The 18401-nt window shown below is 53.2% G+C and overlaps 2 protein-coding genes across 5 annotated transcripts; both read right to left on the bottom strand.

Annotated features, from left to right (window-relative positions):
- Positions 1-2660: 2660 nt before the first annotated feature.
- Positions 2661-11090, bottom strand: LOC103463274 (membralin). 4 transcript variants are annotated; one of them, XM_081605857.1, is made up of 12 exons: positions 10571-11089; positions 9508-9835; positions 8400-8687; positions 7719-7878; positions 7481-7591; positions 7236-7358; positions 7048-7148; positions 4761-4818; positions 4603-4686; positions 4378-4510; positions 3920-4019; positions 2661-3829 (listed from the first exon to the last, which is right to left on the bottom strand). In XM_081605857.1, exons 2-12 carry the CDS (start codon positions 9715-9717, stop codon positions 3233-3235), a joined length of 1965 nt encoding a protein of 654 aa, XP_081461983.1. In that variant the 5' UTR covers positions 9718-9835; positions 10571-11089; the 3' UTR covers positions 2661-3232. The 4 variants fall into 4 exon arrangements, with proteins under 4 accessions (XP_081461983.1, XP_081461985.1, XP_081461984.1 ...); XM_081605859.1 differs by having other exon boundaries at positions 7773-7878; XM_081605858.1 differs by lacking the exon at positions 10571-11089 and adding an exon at positions 10363-10552.
- A 2446-nt stretch (positions 11091-13536) lies between these two features.
- plppr3b (phospholipid phosphatase related 3b) lies at positions 13537-18134 on the bottom strand. Its single transcript, XM_008406541.3, has 8 exons — positions 17392-18134; positions 16543-16648; positions 16060-16245; positions 15850-15976; positions 15579-15774; positions 15452-15509; positions 15193-15366; positions 13537-15010 (listed from the first exon to the last, which is right to left on the bottom strand). The coding sequence occupies exons 2-8, from the start codon at positions 16642-16644 to the stop codon at positions 13688-13690; spliced, it is 2166 nt and encodes a 721-aa protein (XP_008404763.2). The 5' UTR covers positions 16645-16648; positions 17392-18134; the 3' UTR covers positions 13537-13687.
- Between the last annotated feature and the right edge of the window lie 267 nt (positions 18135-18401).

Raw genomic sequence — 18401 nt, 5'->3', positions numbered from 1 at the left:
AAACCAGGATTGTGGGTAAAACCAGGCAGTAAAACGGCTTCAGCTCGATTCTGAGGGTTCGAACAGCAGAGACCAGCTGGGTGTGACCTCTGACCTTCCGATGTTCAGAACAGCTGTGAGGCATTCACTGAACACTTCAACATTCTAGTATATAGTTTTCACACCACATAAAGGATTCAGGCTTCACACAACTGAAAATGGAATAAAAATTCAATTTTCCCTCCAAAAAATTCCCTCCACAATTTATTTTTTGTCAATTACAGAATGAATCATATTGTGTTTTCTAAAATTGTTTTTAGCAGTAAAAATCAAATGTTGCCCCTCCCAGACCAAAACACACATCTACATTTGCCCTGAACCCCCCTGGATCTGCATGAAATGGTTCGTTCCTGCTCAGCGGTGACGTTTTCAGCAGCAGTCAGTTCAAGACAAGAACGACTGGCTGTTACTAAGCTGCCTAGAAAACTTATAAAGTTGGGTTTTCAAGAAATAGACAGAGAAAAAGGTTAAAGTGTCGATTTGTAACCCAGTTTTTCTCCGAGAGGTGAGTAGACTGAGATCATCAACCATTTAGCATAGTTAGCTTAGCTACAGACTGTTTTCCTCCATTTCACTAGCATTTAATGAATTAAGGAAATAATTTACCAACATATTAATATTTTTAACTTGTACCTTTTACCACTTAAGAGATGAGTCAGTCAGCAGCAGCTCTAACCCACGTCCCTCCTGATCTGTTTTCTCCTGAGTGAAATTAAAGCTGCATTATGTCACTTTTATAAAAATATTTTTTTTTATTGTCATTATGTTGTGACAGGATGGTATGAGAGGTAATATGTGAAAAATCTATTTCCTCTGCCTTCTCCCAGTCAGTGGCAGGAGAGTTTTAGTGCTGTCAATCACCATCTTATGTGGTGCTGCTCATCCTTCCTCCCCCTCACTCTGTGCTATGCTGCAGCTAGCTTAGCACAGAGCTGTGCTGCAGCTAGCATAGCACAGAGCTGTGCTGCAGCTAGCATAGCACAAAGCTGTGCAGATTCAAACTGAATGCTCAGGTTAGTTAGCATAGCTACCAATGACGGCAGATAAACGGTTTCCTGTAATGATAAGTTGTTTCTCCACCATTAGCACATTTAGCAGTGAGTGAATGAGGATGATTGACAGCACTAAGACCCTCCTCCTGGTTCTGATTGGTTGTTTTGGTCAGAACGATGCATCACTTTAACCAGTAATTCAGGAAGCAGATGGAGGAGATGATTGTTTTCAGATTATCTGCCTCATAACAAACTGCTACATGGTGACAGCTGTAACAAATATGGAGAAACATATTTTTTATTGAAGTTATGAACTTTAATAAAAAAGTACATAACTTTTTTATTCAAGTAAAAAAGTTATGTACTTTTTTACTTGAATAAAATGCAACTACATAGTATTTTTGAGAAGTCTGGATTGCTTCATGTGTATGTGACTGTTGCCATGGAGACGCTTCAGTATCTAAAACTAATAGAAAACATTAACAACCTACTTGAACACTGGATGTGGACCGTTGGATGTTAAATACATGAGCAGTAAAAGTCTTCCTTACGGGCCGCCGTACTTTCTGCTTTAATACAAGCTTAAGGTTTTTCCATGGACTATTTCTGAGTTATTATATTAATAATCAGTCATCTGATTGTCTGTTGTTCGTCTGAATGGTTTAAAGAGCTGCTATTATTGATATGACAGGAGCAGCGGAATGACGCCTGGTGGTGGGTGTGACGTCATAACGTATTGGCTGCTGGCTCTGTGTGAGGAAGCCGGTGACCGGTGGTCAGCAAAGTTTGGAGAATGATAATGAGAATTTCATAAATCGATAATTGTGACAGAACAAAGAGGTTTGGAGTTGATTGATGAGATTCCCAGTTAAACCAGTGCTGCTCCACCACCGTCAGTTTGATTTAGAATAATAAAACGTTTATTATTGTTGATGCTTTGGTGCAGAAAACTGATGGAAAATCGATTTATTGACTGCATGTTTATGTCTGTTAAGTACGGTGGCCGACAGGTGCAAATGCGCAGCAACAGAGAAAACATGCAAATAATAAAAATAAAAATAAAAATAAAAAATAAAACACACACAAATGAAACGCAGCAAACACAAAGTGCTGAAAACCGGAAGTGCTCCAGACTGGAGGGAGTCGAACCATCGCTCCATCTATTTTTATAAAACTGATTGTGACTCAGCGCCTCACCAGCCGCACGTCACTGGAGGAACCGGAAGGACCGGAAGTCCGTCACATTCAGTCAAAGTTAGCAGCAGGAGGAAACTGTCCTGCACCGAACATGATGTGAGAATATTTGATTAAAATGTATGAAAACAGCTTTATTACCGTTTAACACCCAAAATAAATACTTACCAAATAATCGATTGTTTCAACTAATCATGGATTTTCAGCCACATTTGATGCAGCATTTGTACAACAGGAAGTTGATTTTGCTCCACAATCACAGCGCTGGCCCTTTAAATGAACCGGGCCCAGCTCGGTCCAAACGGGTTCTGCCTCCCTCTTAACCTGACCCAGATCTGGTTCCGGCTCGGTGAACTGGGTCGGCTTCAGCCGTTTCAACCCGGGTAACGGTTCTGACCCGGTTACCAGGTGAGACACAGACCACAGGAAGCCAGCTGGTTCCACAACTCTTTATTTTTGACCTTCAGCTGAGTCTGACCCACCAGCAGGCGGCCGCGCCTGGTCCACTGGGTCCAGTCGACCAGCAGGAAAAGCACCCGCCCACCCAGGCCCCGCCCCCAATGTCACGATCCAACCATGGAGGCGACGAGGTTCTGGTTCTGAACAGGTGAAGTCATGCAGCCTGAATACGTAAACGCAGGACACGCCCTCAAAGGGGCAACAGCCAATCAGCAGCTTCCTGTTCTACAAAATAAAAGCACAATTAGAGTTCCATCTGGGTTTCAGTCCGACAGAATGGGTCAGAACCAGAACCTGACGGGTCAGACATCCCTCAGCAGAACCGGCTCAGAGCTGTGGGTGTCCAGACGGGTCAGAACCTCAGTTCACCTGTTGGTCACACCTGAAGCCAGGGGTGGGGGCGGGGCTACCCTCAGATCAGCTCATTCATTGGTTAATTGATGGATCAGTTAATTAATTGATTAATTGGAGTAAAGTGCAGCTCAGTGATCAGCTGACGGTCCATAACCTCCAGGTGGCGCCGTGATGTCATCAGCTCACCTGGATGCTCACGACGTGCCGAGGGCAGTGGAGGTCTGCTGCCCAGGTGACTCGCTGTCTGTACCTGAGCTCTGAGGGGCGGGGCAGTCTGTATGAAGGGCGGAGCTTTCGGAAGGCTCCGCCCCCTGGCACCTGCTATCACCAGGTGAGGCTTCGGCTCCGCCCCCTGAAGCTTTATCCTCCAATGAGCCTTCAGGAGCTCCACCTGCGGCCCCACCCATCCAGAACTCCACACTGATCTCTGCCGACCCCTGACTTCCTCCCGAGTCAACGGAGGAGCCGAGCGCCTCTGTGATGACGGCGGCGGTCTGAGCGACCCAGTTAAGCTCCGCTCTGACCTCGCCGGCTCCGCCCACCGCCACAGAGGATGATGGGAGCGGCCCGGCCGGCGGCGGCTCAACGGTGCCGTCTGCTGACTGGCCGGTCCCAGCGGGTTCCGGCCCGGCACCAGGCCCGGCGGCCGTGGCGTGGTTGTTGTTGAGGTTGTCCTGCAGAGCCGTCTGGTTCTGACCCGCCTGCTGGTTCTGCAGAAGCATCTCCTGGATCCGGATCTGCTGCAGGATGGCAGGAAGCTCGTAGTGGTGGAAGAAGTAGATCATCGAGTGCTGCAGGAAGACAGAGAACCGGCCAATCAGAGGCAACCTGGGTAGGAAGGGGCGGAGCCTCACGGCTGACAGGAAGAGGAGGGACCTCACCTGGATGAAGAGCCAGGAAGTGACCAGAGCCAGGCTGCTGTACTGACCGTTGAAGCGGTAGTGGTAGGCGTAGAAGGCGAAGTGGTACAGGTAGAAGAACCTAGACCCAACAGAACCAACAGAACCATCAGAACCATCAGAACCATCAGAACTTTCTCATTCAGGAGAAAGAAATCAACCATTTTTGACATTTATCTGGACTGGATCAAAAACTGTCTCTATGGTTACCAGGTGAGCTACAGCAGCCACACCTGACCAGGTAAGCCACCTGACCAACCAGAACTGTGGATCCCATCATACCTCTAGGTATGATGGGGGCGTGTCTTGAGTGGGAGCTGACCAATCAGAGCAGGCTGTTCCTGTTTCTTCTGCTTCCTGCTGTTTCCTGTTGCATCATATTGTTTCCCATTTTCTCCTATTTCCTGCTTCCTGTTTCCTGCTTCCTGTTTGGGACTCACCGCAGCCAGTGGCGTTTGCTGGTGTTGGTGTGGCAGCAGATGGCATCGTATTGGTCGGCCAGCCAGACGATCAGGATGATGTAGAAAGCCGTGGTCGTGTCGTTGAAAAACTCGGACATTATGGCCTCCATGCCTGCCAACAGGAAGTGACATCACAGATACAAAACAACCAGAACCGTTTGTAAATTCAGACCGGATCAGAAGGAGAACCAACGCAGAACTCACCAACCAGGGCCAGGATGACGGTGAGCAGAGGGGCTGCTGGGAAAGCGATGGTCATGTTCATCTCCAGCATCTGCAGCAGATCCACTGAAACACACAGAGCAGGTTAGAACCGGACCGGGCCGAACCGGGTCTGAATGGACCAGGCAGCGCAAACAAACCGATGAAGACGAAGATCTGGTGGTGGGAGTATCTGAGCAGCATCGACACAGACAGCGTCTGAAAGGCAGAACCAGACCCGGCTTTATTTTGTGAGCGGTTCTGAATCCAACTGGTTCTGCTGATCTGGGTCCTAAAAGAACCTTTTAACCCGCCTGCAGCCGGTCCAGGTCCAGTTGATTTAAAGTGCCACTGAATTTAGTCCAGAGTTTTTGATCTTAAACAGATTTATTTCCTGAAATCTGGGATGATGAACGTCTGACGATAAATAAACCAGCTTTTGTTTGAAACTTTTTAATACCTTTTCTAAATTAATTTTAAATAAAATCAGTTAAAATCATTAAGTCCAGCCTGAACTATAAAGGTTCTCCTTCAATCTATAGATTTAATCTGAACATTTATCACTTCCCATCAGAAACAGGAAGTAGAAATATTCATCCCTTCCTGTCAGGAACAGGAAGTGGAAACATGCCTGACTTCCTGTCAGGAACAGGAAGTAGAAACATGCCTGACTTCCTGTCAGGAACAGGAAGTGGAAACATGCCTGACTTCCTGTCAGGAACAGGAAGTAGAAACATGCCTGACTTCCTGTCAGGAACAGGAAGTGGAAACATGCCTGACTTCCTGTCAGGAACAGGAAGTGGAAACATGCCTGACTTCCTGTGTGCTGCAGGCTCACATTCAGTTTCACATGCGGCTGTCGGGCCCCAGCTGACCAATCACAGCCCAGAGGCTCCCGGTCCGCCTGCGTCCTGCCGTGTCTCCGGTCCGTCGGCCTGACGGTGGAGCTCCGGCAGCAGATATCTACTACCATGACTCCACATAACCCCCACCGCGGCCCGGATGCATCATGGATGCAACAACTGCTCAAGAGTTGAACTGGCAACCTGTGACCTCCTGTCGGGTCAGAGGCGTTTGACCCGACAGAACCGGACTCGCATACAGAACCTTGTGAAAGCATTCGGCCTCCTTGAACTTTAACCTTTCGCCGCTTTTCAGGCTTCAAACAAAAAGATAAATTTTGATTATTTTGAAGAATCAACAGGAATCGTGAGGTGGAACGAAATTTATTAGATATTTTAAAAGGTTTTTAAATAAAAACCTGCAAAGTGTGGCGTCAATATTCTGGCCCCTTGTGTTGAAACTCTGTAGCGCCACCTGGTGCTGCGATTACAAACCTCTCAGTTTTGCACATGGAGAGAATGAAACTTCCTGAAAGCAGCTGGAGCTCAGAGAGGCTGGATGGAGAGAGAACAGCAGCTTCCAGCTCTTCCACAGACTCTCCATTGGATTCAGGGCTGGGCTTTGACTAGGCCATTCTAACACCTGGATACGTTTATTTGTGTAGGTTCTGCTTCATGTTTGGATCGTCGTCTTGCTGGAAGGTAAATCTCCGTCCCATCTCAGGTCCTCTGCAGGTTTTCTGCTCCATCAATGTTTTCCATCTTCTCTGTCCCAGACCATGATGCTGCCACCGCCATGTCTGACCGTGGGGATGGTGTGTTCAGGGTGATGCTTTCATCTGACCAGAGCTGCTCCTCCATGTTTGTGTCTCCCAGGTGGCTTGTGGGAAACTTTAAACCAGATTTTCATGGACGAAGCAGCTTTCTTCTTCTGGCTGCTCTTCCATAAAGCCCAGATTCATCCAGGGTCCCACCTGAGCTGCAGATCTCTGCAGCTCATCCAGAGTGACCCTGGGCCTGTTGGCTGCCTCTCTGACCAGTCTCCTCCTTGGTCCAGATGAAGGTTTGGCAGGTCGGCCGGGTCTGGGTACATCTGGTCCATTTCAACCTGATCGCTGCTCAGAAGCTGCTTCAGGTGTTTGAAGCTCTTTGTGGATCCAAACCCGGTTCTGAGCTTCTGGACCGGCCTGCTGTGATCCTGGGTCTCATGATTCTCTCTGCGCTTTAAACCCCAGAGACCATCAGAGCTTTTATAGACCTGATCACAGCAGGTGGATCACCAGGATCATTCAGAGACAAACTCAACGTCTGGACTGACAGGAAAGGAGCCCGAGAAAATTACACGCCACACTTTGCAGTTCATTTGTTAAAAAGATACAATAAACTTTGTTCCACCTCCTGATTGTGTCCCACTTGATTCTTGACAACATAATAAAAGTTTTACATCTTTATGTCTGAAGCCTGAAAAGCGGCTCTGATTTCTCTTTGATTCACATTTTATCTGTTTCTAGTCATTTGTATTCAGGTGAGTTTTAATTCATCGTCACTTTTTGTTTTCTCCTCTTCCAGGTTCTTGTTGGTAAAAAAGAAATGAGAGCAAACGTACAAATATGACCATGATGACGAAGGCGGCCAGATACGACGTTCTGGCCATCCACATGCTGACGAAGCGGTAATGTTCTCCAGACACCACGTTCCTCAGGAAGCCTGCGGAGAGCAGAGCTACCGTCAGCCGCCTCTACCTGCTGCAGGTACGTCACGGTCAGGTGGTCAGAGTGGGCGGAGCCTGAGTACCTTTGTTCTCCTCGTTCTCGGCAAGCGCCTTCACACTGGACATCAGGATGTCGTCGTAGCCCAGGAACTCGTCCAGCAGGAAGCGACTGAAGCCGTCGCCAAAGCACTCGTCCTTGGTGGGATCTGCACAGAACACAGAGAGGTCAGCGGGGTCAGAGAGGTCAGAGGGGTCAGCGGGGTCAGTGAGGTCAGCGGGGTCAGAGAGGTCAGCGGGGTCAGTGAGGTCGCGTGACGTGGCGGCTGACCCAGAGTGACGACCATGACGGGGATGTTGAGCCTCTGCCTGGTGCTCTGCGACAGCCGCAGGAAGCCGTACTCCAGCGAATACTCCACGATGTACTCGTCCTGCGGCCACACTGTAACCATGACAACGAGAGCAGCAGGGTGTAAACAACAACAACCCGAAGTAAACAGTCAGCCGTAGAAAGAAGATCTCTCCATCAACTGAGGGGAAGGACTGACAGAAGGTGGAGGTGGGTTTACCTGCTCTGGTCATCATCTCCAGCTCAGACACTGAGTCCTGCAGCGGCTGCATACCTTTAGAGGCGGGGCTAAACGACACGTCCTGGCTGTCATTGGCTGCTCCTCCAGAGCCTCCTCCAATCACAGACGGTTGGAGACGGGGCTCAATGTCCAGTTCAAACTGCAGACAGGTGAGGACAGACAGGTGAGGAGACAGACAGGTGAGGACAGACATATGAGGACAGACAGGTGAGGAGACAGACAGGTGAGGAGACAGACAGGTGAGGACAGACAGGTGAGGACAGACAGGTGAGGAGACAGACAGGTGAGGACAAACATATGAGGACAGACAGGTGAGGAGACAGACAGGTGAGGAGACAGACAGGTGAGGACAGACAGGTGAGGACAGACAGGTGAGGAGACAGACAGGTGAGGACAAACATATGAGGACAGACAGGTGAGGAGACAGACAGGTGAGGAGACAGACAGGTGAGGACAGACAGGTGAGGAGACAGACAGGTGAGGACAGACAGGTGAGGAGACAGACAGGTGAGGACAGACAGGTGAGGAGACAGACAGGTGAGGAGACAGACAGGTGAGGAGGAGACAGACAGGTGAGGAGACAGACAGGTGAGGAGACAGACAGGTGAGGAGACAGACAGGTGAGGAGACAGACAGGTGAGGAGACAGACAGGATCTTACCTGCACTGAGCTGTTTTCAAACACCGTCACCTCGTCGTCCTCGTCCTCCTCGTCTCCCAGGCTGACCCCGGCCACTGCTGCTCCTCCTGGTTGGGCCTGCAGCTCCCCCTGGAGGCCGGCGGAGTCGTAGTGCTGCAGGAAGACGGCGGCGCGGCTGGAGTTCCTCTGGATCTCCACCCTCAGGATGCCGTCGCGCGGCCAGCGATCCCGCACCGCCTCCAGGCAGTTGATGGGGGAGCGGGAGAAAGCGATGTGGATGTAGGCGAGGATGAAGAGGACGAAGAGCGCCTGATGCAGAGGGAGGGGACAAGAGGTTAGCCAATCAGGAGCTGCCTCTGGGTAAACCTCCATCTGTCCTAACAAACAGACGGAGTCGTCGTTAACGGGCTGTAGGGACTCCCACAATGCACTGCAGACCAACAGGAAGTCCAGGATGCGGCTTTGGACCCAAACCCACCCGGTTCACCAAATGGTTCTGGTTGTTTCCTCCAGCCCCGTCAGGACGTCAGAGACGTCTGGGAGACGTCTGGGAGACGGGTTAGGATTCAAAGATTCTTTTTTTAATCTTGAATCTTTATTTTGTTCATCTGCTTTTAACTTTTGTGGGAGAAAAACACAAATTTAGGTTACCGGGCCGACAAACACCTGCTAATCCTGAACTAAACGTCAAACAGAACCTGCTGCAATAGAGAGAAGAGAGAAGAAGACAACCAGTCTCACCAGGCCAAGTCACAACAAAAAGCCAAAGCTAACAAAAGCCACTGCTTGGCCTGCACCGCTGGCTGTGCGCCCCCCAGTGGTGGGGAGGGGAACAGGCCAGCCTCTTTACAGCGCCAGGCTCAAAGCCAACAGATGTTCTAAACTCCACAAGATATTAAAGGAACAGAGAAAATCAAACGTTTTAAAGACAACATCAGAAAAAATGAGCAAAAATAATTAAATGTGTCCGAAGCTCATAACAGCTACAGAGAACAGCTTCGGCTCCTGTCTGAGCCCTACAGGTCAAACTGTGTAACTGCAGTCGTTCCAGAACCAGATCAGAACCAGGGGAGCTGCTGGACCCAGCGGGAACCTCCCAACCCGGTCCAGGCCAGGTGGGACGTCTCACCTTCAGCAGGACGAAGAACTCAAAGACTCTCCTGAAGGACGGCGGGAAGAGCCGGGCGTAGGTGACGGCCATCTTGAAGAAGAGGGCGTGGAAGAGGCGGTCGCGCACATTGATGAGTGGGTTCTGGTTGATGTTGGGGTTCCGGATCCGGTTGGGCCCCATGTTGTTGTTCAGAGGAACGTTGTTGTTGTTGGCCTGGTTCTCCGACATGGCGGCGGCCGCTGCAGGACTCTAGTGCTCCCAACCCGTTCCTAGGTCAGCATGGTTCTGGTCCGTTTCATGAACTCAGATCCAGTCCCAGCAAGACCGACCCGGAAGCCGGATCCACCTGGAAGGTTCAACACAGCGCAGTTATTTACTAACTGGCCCTCGGTGCCAGAACCAGGTCAGGGTTCTGGTTCTGGTTCTGGTTCTGGTTAGCTTTGATGCTTTTATCACATTTTATATTTTCAGCTGGTGCAAAAAAAACAATAAACCTGAACCGGAAATTCACATCCTGACCAGACTGACCCAGACTGACCCAGACTGACCCAGACTGACCCAAACTGACCCAGACTGACCCAGACTGGTTCACGTCGCCGTTACCATGGCGACTCTCCACCTCACATTAATGTGTGCCGTGATCAGATTTTCTGGTTGCTATGGTGACCATGAAACCAGCTGGTGAGGTCTGTACCATGTACGGCAGAATGTGGGCGTGGCCTGGAAGCTGGCTGATTGGAGATCTTTAGATGTTTAAGAACCAGAACCCAGTTCTGGACAGGTTCGTTTCAAGGACACCCAGAACCCGGACCAGAACCGGTTGATAAACGCATCTGGATCAGAACCGCTGCTGGTTCCGGTGGTTCTGCTTACCTGGTCAGGTGTCAGAGGGTCTACAGGTGTTTAGAATCGGGACGTTGTTCCATCAGGTGAGGGATTCAGGTGTTCCTCAGCATCTTCTGTTCAGGTGTGCGGGGAGCAGTAGATGCTGAGGAACAGCGTCAGGCGTCACTGCTGCGTGTTGGGGGTCGTTTTCCCTCCGCCAGGTCAGAAAGGAGACCTGTAGGTGCGTCAGACTCACCTGTCAGCCAAGTTTTCCTGGCGATGTTTTCATCGGAAGGAAGCTAGCTGTTAGCTCGATGCTAACTGGAAGGACCGGACCTGAAGCTCGACAAAGCCCCGCGTTAGCGTTCGGCTGGCGGCTCGGAACCGACAGAGGAGCGGCTTCAGGCGGATTCAAAGGCCAGAATCTGCCGGGGAGCCGCTCAGAGAATCCGGGAGATGAGATCCGCTCCGCGCAGCAGCTCCAGCTAACGGCCGCTGCTACTGCCGAACCACAGCCGGAAGTACGGGTCCTAGCAGCGGAAAGGGCGTCGTGTGCCCTGAGCGCTGCCTGACAGGCGGCGGGGAACGTTATTCCTGAAATCGGACTGATCGGAAGTTTTTAACGCAGTTATTGGGAGTAGTGAACAGAGAGCGGCTGAATTAACCCTGAGCGCTGTCTGACAGGCGGCTTGCAGAATGAGCTCGGAGCAGGTTACCATGGGTTACTGCTCACTGGAGGTCTGCTACTGTAGATCAGCTGTTCTAGATCTGCTGCCCTAGATCACCTGCTCTAGATCAGCTGCCCTAGATCACCTGCTCTAGATCTGCTGCCCTAGATCACCTGCTCTAGATCAGCTGCCCTAGATCACCTGCTCTAGATCTGCTGCCCTAGATCACCTGCTCTAGATCAGCTGCCCTAGATCACCTGCTCTAGATCAGCTGCCCTAGATCTGCTGCCCTAGATCACCTGCTCTAGATCTGCTGCCCTAGATCACCTGCTCTAGATCAGCTGCCCTAGATCACCTGCTCTAGATCAGCTGCCCTAGATCACCTGCTCTAGATCTGCTGTTCTAGACCAGCTGCAGTAACGCTGCGTGTTGCGGTGAATGAGGCGCCTTCAGGCTGGAAGAACGTTTTTATTGTGACTCTTCATCATGGAGAGAACAAAGCATGCAGCATCATCATCCTCACACACGGCTTTACAGATGGCAACAGGATGAGATCACATGCAGCAGCAGGGACAGGCTGTCCACCTGTCCTCAGGGAGGTGGACAGCCTGTCCACCTGTCCTCAGGGAGGTGGACAGTCTGAGCCCCGCTGACAAAAGCAGCTTCACAAAAAATCACTAGAGAACGACAGTCACGTGACTCAGGCCGTCAGCCAATCGACGTCCGGCACCGAGCGCTTTACCACAACCAGACGTTACCGTAGCGACCGAGCCGTCGCCCTGGCAACAAAGTTGTTACCATGGTGACATCATGATTTCTATGAAAATGTTGTGGAGTTGAAGGAAAATGTCTCCCCGGTGTCTGTCGCCATGGCAACAGGCACATCCAGGCAGGTGAGGATCACAGCAGCAGCTTTAAAGCTGCAGCAAAACTTTTCCACACAGCAACACCGATGAGCTTCACCCTGTGGTCCCACTGCCATCTGCAGAAACGCACCGCTACCGCTCAACCAATGAGAGCCAGAGGGAGGGTCTTGGCACTGCCAATCAGCTCATGAACACGCTGCTCACACCCTCCCTTGTGCCAAACAGCCTAATGTCAAATAAACTTAATCTAAATTAATAGCATCATGGTGGCTATGCTAGCTGCTAGCTTGCATTGATGGCAGGCTCTGTTGCAGTGCATACACATGTGTGATTGACAGCGCTAACACCCACCTCCTGGCTGTAATTGGTCGTTTCTAAATGAGTTGTGTATTCTGTAGTTGGCACTGGGAGCAGGCAGATGATCTGATGACAGAAAAAACATTTTATTAAAGTTACAAACTGCAGCTTTAAGCTACTCATCATTTGGATCCAGAGTTCTGGTTCTGGTTTGCTGCGCTTCCAGAGGAAATCGTTTACATTTCTGGATGTGACCTTTGACCTCACACTGTTGATGGGCATTTCTGTGGGTGAAAAGTCCAATATTGTGTCCAGATGTCCTACCGTCACCAAGGCGACCAGGTCAATAAAGCCACCAATTTGCCACTTTAACTGCAATAAAGCTAACAGGTCCAACCTCGCTGACATCACTTCCTGTTGGCACACTGAGAGAAACAAATCTGCTGCTGGTAGCAGAGAGGCTAACGCGACCCCGCTGACCCTGAAGGTCAGCTGCGTTTGGTTCCAGTAACCCAGAGTTTCCCCCCTGGTCCTCAGGCCCCCCGCCCTGCATGTTCTAGATGAGCCTCTGTCCAGAACCGCTGATCCAAATGACTGACTGAGCATCAGGTGCTGCAGACGAAACACCTGGACATGGAGGACAGGAGGAGAAACCGCAGGAACACAAAATCCCTGTCCAACATCGCAAAGACGTCGAGTCCAGAACCCTGAAACGTTTTGCTGCCAACATTAACCATTTATTCCCCTGCTGGCAAAAAAACGTTCCTCAGTCCAGCTGCTAATATAGCAACCCATGCTAACGCTCAACAGGTTGTCGGTTTCATGCCAGGAAACGATTCACTAGAACCAAACGGCCTCCGAGAGCAGCTGGTGGCAGTGACCCTCAGTGGAGCGGCGCAGGCGGAAGCTGCTGGCGTCGGGTCCGACCTGCTCAGTGACCCTCATGGTTTACAATCTCATTATTGGACAAACATGTTTTTATTAGCTAAAAACTTTGCTGCATTTCTGTCAGGTTATAAAGCCGTTAGCTTTACTGCTGCTAAAATGGCCCAAAACCAGGAAGTCTCTGTCCTCAGGGTGTCTCTGTCATGTCCATGTGTCTGTCCCCTCCGTGTCTCTGTCCCCTCCATGTGTCTCTGTCCCCTCCATGTGTCTCTGTCCCCTCTAGGTGTCTCTGTCCTGTCCCTCTCTGGTCCATGTGTCTCTGTCCCCCCCATGTGTCTCTGTCCCGTCCCTCTGGTCCATGTGTCTCTGTCCCGTCCCTCTGGTCCATGTGTCTCTGTCCCCCTCCAGGTGTCTCTGTCCCCTCCATGTGTCTCTGTCCCGTCCCTCTGGTCCATGTGTCTCCTTCCTGTCCCCCTCTAGTCCATGTGTCTCTGTCCCGTCCCTCTGGTCCATGTGTCTCTGTCCCCCTCCAGGTGTCTCTGTCCCCTCCATGTGTCTCTGTCCCGTCCCTCTGGTCCATGTGTCTCTGTCCCCCTCCAGGTGTCTCTGTCCCCTCCATGTGTCTCTGTCCCGTCCCTCTGGTCCAGGTGTCTCGGGTCACGGTTGGTCCTTGAACCTGCGCCCCTGTAAACTCTTGTAGTAGTTTTCCTGTTCAGTCTGGTTCCGGATTTCCCGATCCAGCAGAACCAGCGCCGTTTTGCGCCTCATGGCCATTTCCCTACGCTGAGCGTCCGCCGCCATCTCCGCCTGCTGGGCGGGGTCGGCGGCGGGCGACGCGGAGCGGCGCGGGCGGAAGCTGCTGGCCCGGGCCGTCGGGTCCGACCTGGTCAGCTTGCTGAGGCCGTAGGGTTCTCGTGGCTCGTCTCCATTGGACACCGCGGCGGCCCACTCCCAAGGGCTTCCGTTCCCAGCCAGGGGCGGGGCTTGTGGAGGGGGTGGAGTTTGCACCACAGGATGATAGGGGGCGTGGGCGTCCACTGTGACGATGCCCGGCCCGTCTCGCGGGCGACAGAGCGGGGAGTCCGTGTTGGAGGAGGCAGCGGAGCCGGTGGAGGCGCTCTCAGAGGAGCAGGGGAGCAGACCCTGCTGCTTGGACAAGGCAATGACCTGCATGAGGCGTGGCTGGCTGCCGCGGCCAGCCGCCTCCCCGCTCGTCTTCTCCCGGATGGCGAGCCACTTGGCCCTGGTCAAGGCGCTCTTCGGGGACACTGGTGGGGGTCCGGCTTCAGGGATCTGAGGCGGTCTGGGCGTTGCCACAGCTTTGGCACCCCCTGGTGGAGGGGTGGGGTTGCGACCTGAGCCCACCCTCATGCAGTGCACCGGAGGTTGGTAGATGGGCGCCTGAGAACCGGCATCGTCCGTCCCCATAGAGCTCGCCTCGGAGCCGTCCTCACTGGGCTCGGGGTCCCCGTCCTCACAAGGCCCCGAGCCGCGCATCTCCATGGACTTCTGCTTCCACTCTGAGACCAGCTGCTGGGACCTCATGGGGCCCAGCGGGACCTGCACCGCCTTCAGCCGCCGCTGCACCGCCGCTCCCTGGGCCCCTGGTGCCTCGCTGGCACCCAGAGGGCCGTTGATGTTCACACTTGTTCTGGGCAGGGTGTTGCTGAAGGTCAGCATGGTCTCCTTTCCCATGGGGCTCCGAGGAGCCAGCAGCTCCACGTCTACGCTGGCCCTCTTCAGGCCCTCCATGGAGCCCTGCTCCCTCTGCAGCGGCCCCAGGCCCTCCAGGCGCTCCAGGGGGGCTGGCGCCGCCGCGATCTCGTCGTTGCTCTCCGAGGCCGAGGCGGGACCCTTGTTGTACACCGAATGGTGTCCGCGCTCCGTCAGCGCCCGCAGAGGGTCCTCCACCGGCAGGGGAGGGGGCGGAGCCTGAGCGCCCTCGTCAGAAGACCTGAAGTTGGCGACGGCATGAAGCGCCTGGAGAACGGGACAGGAGCAGCGCGTCAGAACGGGAGACAGTCCCAGGCAGACAGGTGGAGACGCTTCAGGTGTCTAACTTTGAGGCACCTGAAGACCTGCCGCCTCCGCAGCGCTGCACCGAGCCTCCTGGTGAAGTTGCCATGGCAACTGCAGTTGATCTCACACATGTGGGGTCTCACCAGATATGCAGCAATGAAGGCGCCAATCAGGAAGCCCACATAGACGTCGACCGCATGGCTGCGATGCTGCGTGATCTGAGTCAGGCCCGTCAGCGCCGCCGCCATGGCAAATGCAAAGACCAGGACCGGCTTCAGCAGCTTGGTGGAGTCGGAGATGGTGGAGTTAAAGTACATCTGGGGGGTGGAGGGGAGACGGACAGGACCAGTCAACCTTTGGAGATGGAACTGGGAGGACAGGGTTAGATGGTTCGTCGCTCACCGAGACGTAAACGGCGGCGAAGGCCGACAGAGTTGCATGCTGGGAAGGAAACGTCCTCCTGCCAGAGAGACATGAACAATCAGCCTCTACCTGGAGAACACGACACGGACAGGAGGACACGCCGCACCTGGCCGCCATGATGGCGTGCTGGTCGTGACCGGAGCAGATGTCTCTGGTGATGTAGGCGTTTTGGTCACATGACCCGCCGGCCAGCGTGTAGTTGGGCTTACAGACGGTGAGGAAGAACGGGGCGTGGTAACCCGTCGCCAGCTGGATGACGTCAGTGAGCAGCGCCGTCGCACAGAGCCCAAACACATGCACACCTGGGACAGGTAGAGAGACAGACAGGTGGACAGGTAGACATTTAGAGAGGTGAGGCAGTCAGGTGAGGGTCCTACCTACGAAGCGGACGGTTCTCCTCAGGAAGGAGTTGAAGCTGCAGCCGCCGGCGTTGATGCTTCCTTCGGCTCGGTGGATCTTCAGGCGAGGCTGCAGGCAGTAAACCGCCGCCTCCACCAGCATGATCTGACACACAAAACAAACGCACCTTAGCTGGCCTGGGTCAGGTTCTGGGTCTGTGAGGTCACTGGGTGGGCGTGGCCTCGTACCGAGGCGGCTGGGCCGGCAAAGGCCAGGCTCAGCAGCATCAGCAGCGGGATCAGCTCGTCTCCTCCGTCTACGTACGGCATGCTGAGGGCCCGGTCGCCGCAGCGGAACCCCGCCTGGGCCGGCTGCACCGCGTCCGTCAGCTCCAGGAAGTACAGCGACACCATAGAAGAAGCCACGATGGGCAGCTGCAGCCAGAACACAGTCAGGTTCCCTTCCAGTCCAGAAGATGCAGAGAGGTTCTGCTTCCTGGCCCGGAAGCGGATCCTCTCTGCATCTTCTGGACCGTCAACCCATCAAAGTCAAAAAGAGCAAATCAGGAAAAAAGATGATCGTTTGTTGAATCTAAAAACTTTGATGGTTAAAGACGATCTGAGATCGATTGTTTCTGTCTGCACAGGTCATGTTAGGATAGATATTTAAGTTTCTCTAACTGATAGTTTTCAATCATTTAGCTCCATCTTTATCCCTGGGTGACCTCTGACCTCGACAAAGTAGAAACATGGCAGGAGAGTCAGACTGTCCTTGGGAGCCTTCTTCTTCATCTTCTCTGTGGACGAGGAGCTCATCATCATCATCATCCTCATGAACCTGGAGTGCACACACACACACACACACACACACACACACACACACACACACACACACACACACACACACACAGTGAGATGTTTCGGCTCTAAAACTTTCTCTGTGGTCATGCTGCTACTGGCTGCTCTCTCTCCTGCTGTGCGTCACACACACCTGGGGTCCAGAACCAGAACCCAGCCCGGAACCGGGTCACATGAACAGAACCTGCAGCTCATCTACCCCTCTGTTTGCAGAACTTCCTCCAGAACCGGGTCACCGCCTGCGGCCCGATCGCATACAGACAAATCAACACCAAACACAGGAAGGGTTCTGGTTCTGGGTTCGGTGCTGTTTGGATCCAGTTCTTTTCTTTGCTACAGCTTCTTTGTGTGTTTAGACCGGGCCCAACTGGACCGCGTCAGTTTGAGCTGTTTGATCTGGTGAGATCGGCCGGAACCACGCTGGTTCTGGATCAGCGGCGCTGTGGACCAGGTCAGAGGTTCTGCAGGACAGATCCAATCAGTAATCACTGTGCTAGACACGAGGGGGGGCGGAGGGGGGGGGGGGGCTTCATCCTCCTCATCCTCCCCCGCGCTACGACACTCTGACCAATCAGAACCCAGAACCCGTCCGGACAGGCAGACAGGCAGGTGAGACAGGTGTTCCTGCAGAACCGCTTCATCTGGACCAGGAACGTTCTGCTTGCAGCGCGTTCACGTGCACGGATAAACACACGTGCACGCAGCAGAACGGTTCGGTCTCACCTTAGATCCCGGACAGGTTCAGGTTGTCTCTCTCCCGGTACCGGACGTTCCCGCAGAGCTGCTGGCTGCGGTCCCGTTAGTTCGGCTGCTGCTGGCTCCGGATCCGACCCAAACCCATCCGGCTCTGGTTCGGACAACGTTCCTCCGCAGCTTCCGCAGATCCGTGAACGTCTTTCTGTCTGCGGGCGATGCGGCGGCGCGGCGGGGGCGAGCTGCGCGTGCGTGTGGGAGAGAGAGAGAGAGAGAGAGAGAGAGACAGAGAGAGAGAGAGAGAGAGAGAGAGAGAGAGAGAGAGAGAGAGAGAGAGAGAGAGAGAGAGAGAGAGAGAGAGAGAGAGAGAGAGAGAGAGAGAGAGAGAGAGAGAGAGACAGAGAGAGAGACAGAGAGAGAGAGAGAGAGAGAGAGCGCCCCCCGTCTGTTCCGAGGAGCACTGCAGCTGATCAGCAGAACATTACGGTTCTGGTGGTTCTGACCCAAACTCCCAGTTGATTTCTTTCTGTGTGGACCGGCCCGGTTCTGTTGGTGCTCAGAACAAATCTGTGTTGGTTCCGTCTGTGGTTCTAAGATGGTGGTCCAGGCTCCCCCACCCCCACCTGTTGGTTGGTTGGGCTTTATATGGAAGTCTATGGAACACCAGTCTGATGCCTCATCTGGACCAGAACCAGCTGACCTGTTTGCAGCAGAACTCTTGAGTGGGAGGAGTAGATTCTGGTAATTGACCCCGTTGCCAGGTGTTGTAAGTCGTTGCTAGGTAGTCAACTCTGTTGCTAGGCAGCTAACCACATTTCTAGGTGGCCTAACCCCATTGCTAGATGTAGTAGACCCTGCTGCTAGCCTGGCGCCGCCTGCTGCTAGCCTGGCGCCGCCTGCTGCTAGCCTGGCGCCGCCTGCTGCTAGCCTGGCGCCGCCTGCTGCTAGCCTGGCGCCGCCTGCTGCTAGCCTGGCGCCGCCTGCTGCTAGCCTGGCGCCGCCTGCTGCTAGCCTGGCGCCGCCTGCTGCTAGCCTGGCGC

Source organism: Poecilia reticulata, chromosome 4, assembly GCF_904066995.2.
Source record: "Poecilia reticulata chromosome 4, P_reticulata-male-v2, whole genome shotgun sequence".
Taxonomy (NCBI): domain Eukaryota; kingdom Metazoa; phylum Chordata; class Actinopteri; order Cyprinodontiformes; family Poeciliidae; genus Poecilia; species Poecilia reticulata.
The sequence above is the reverse complement of the archived record's forward strand: the minus strand, read 5'-3'. Positions and strand labels throughout refer to the sequence as shown.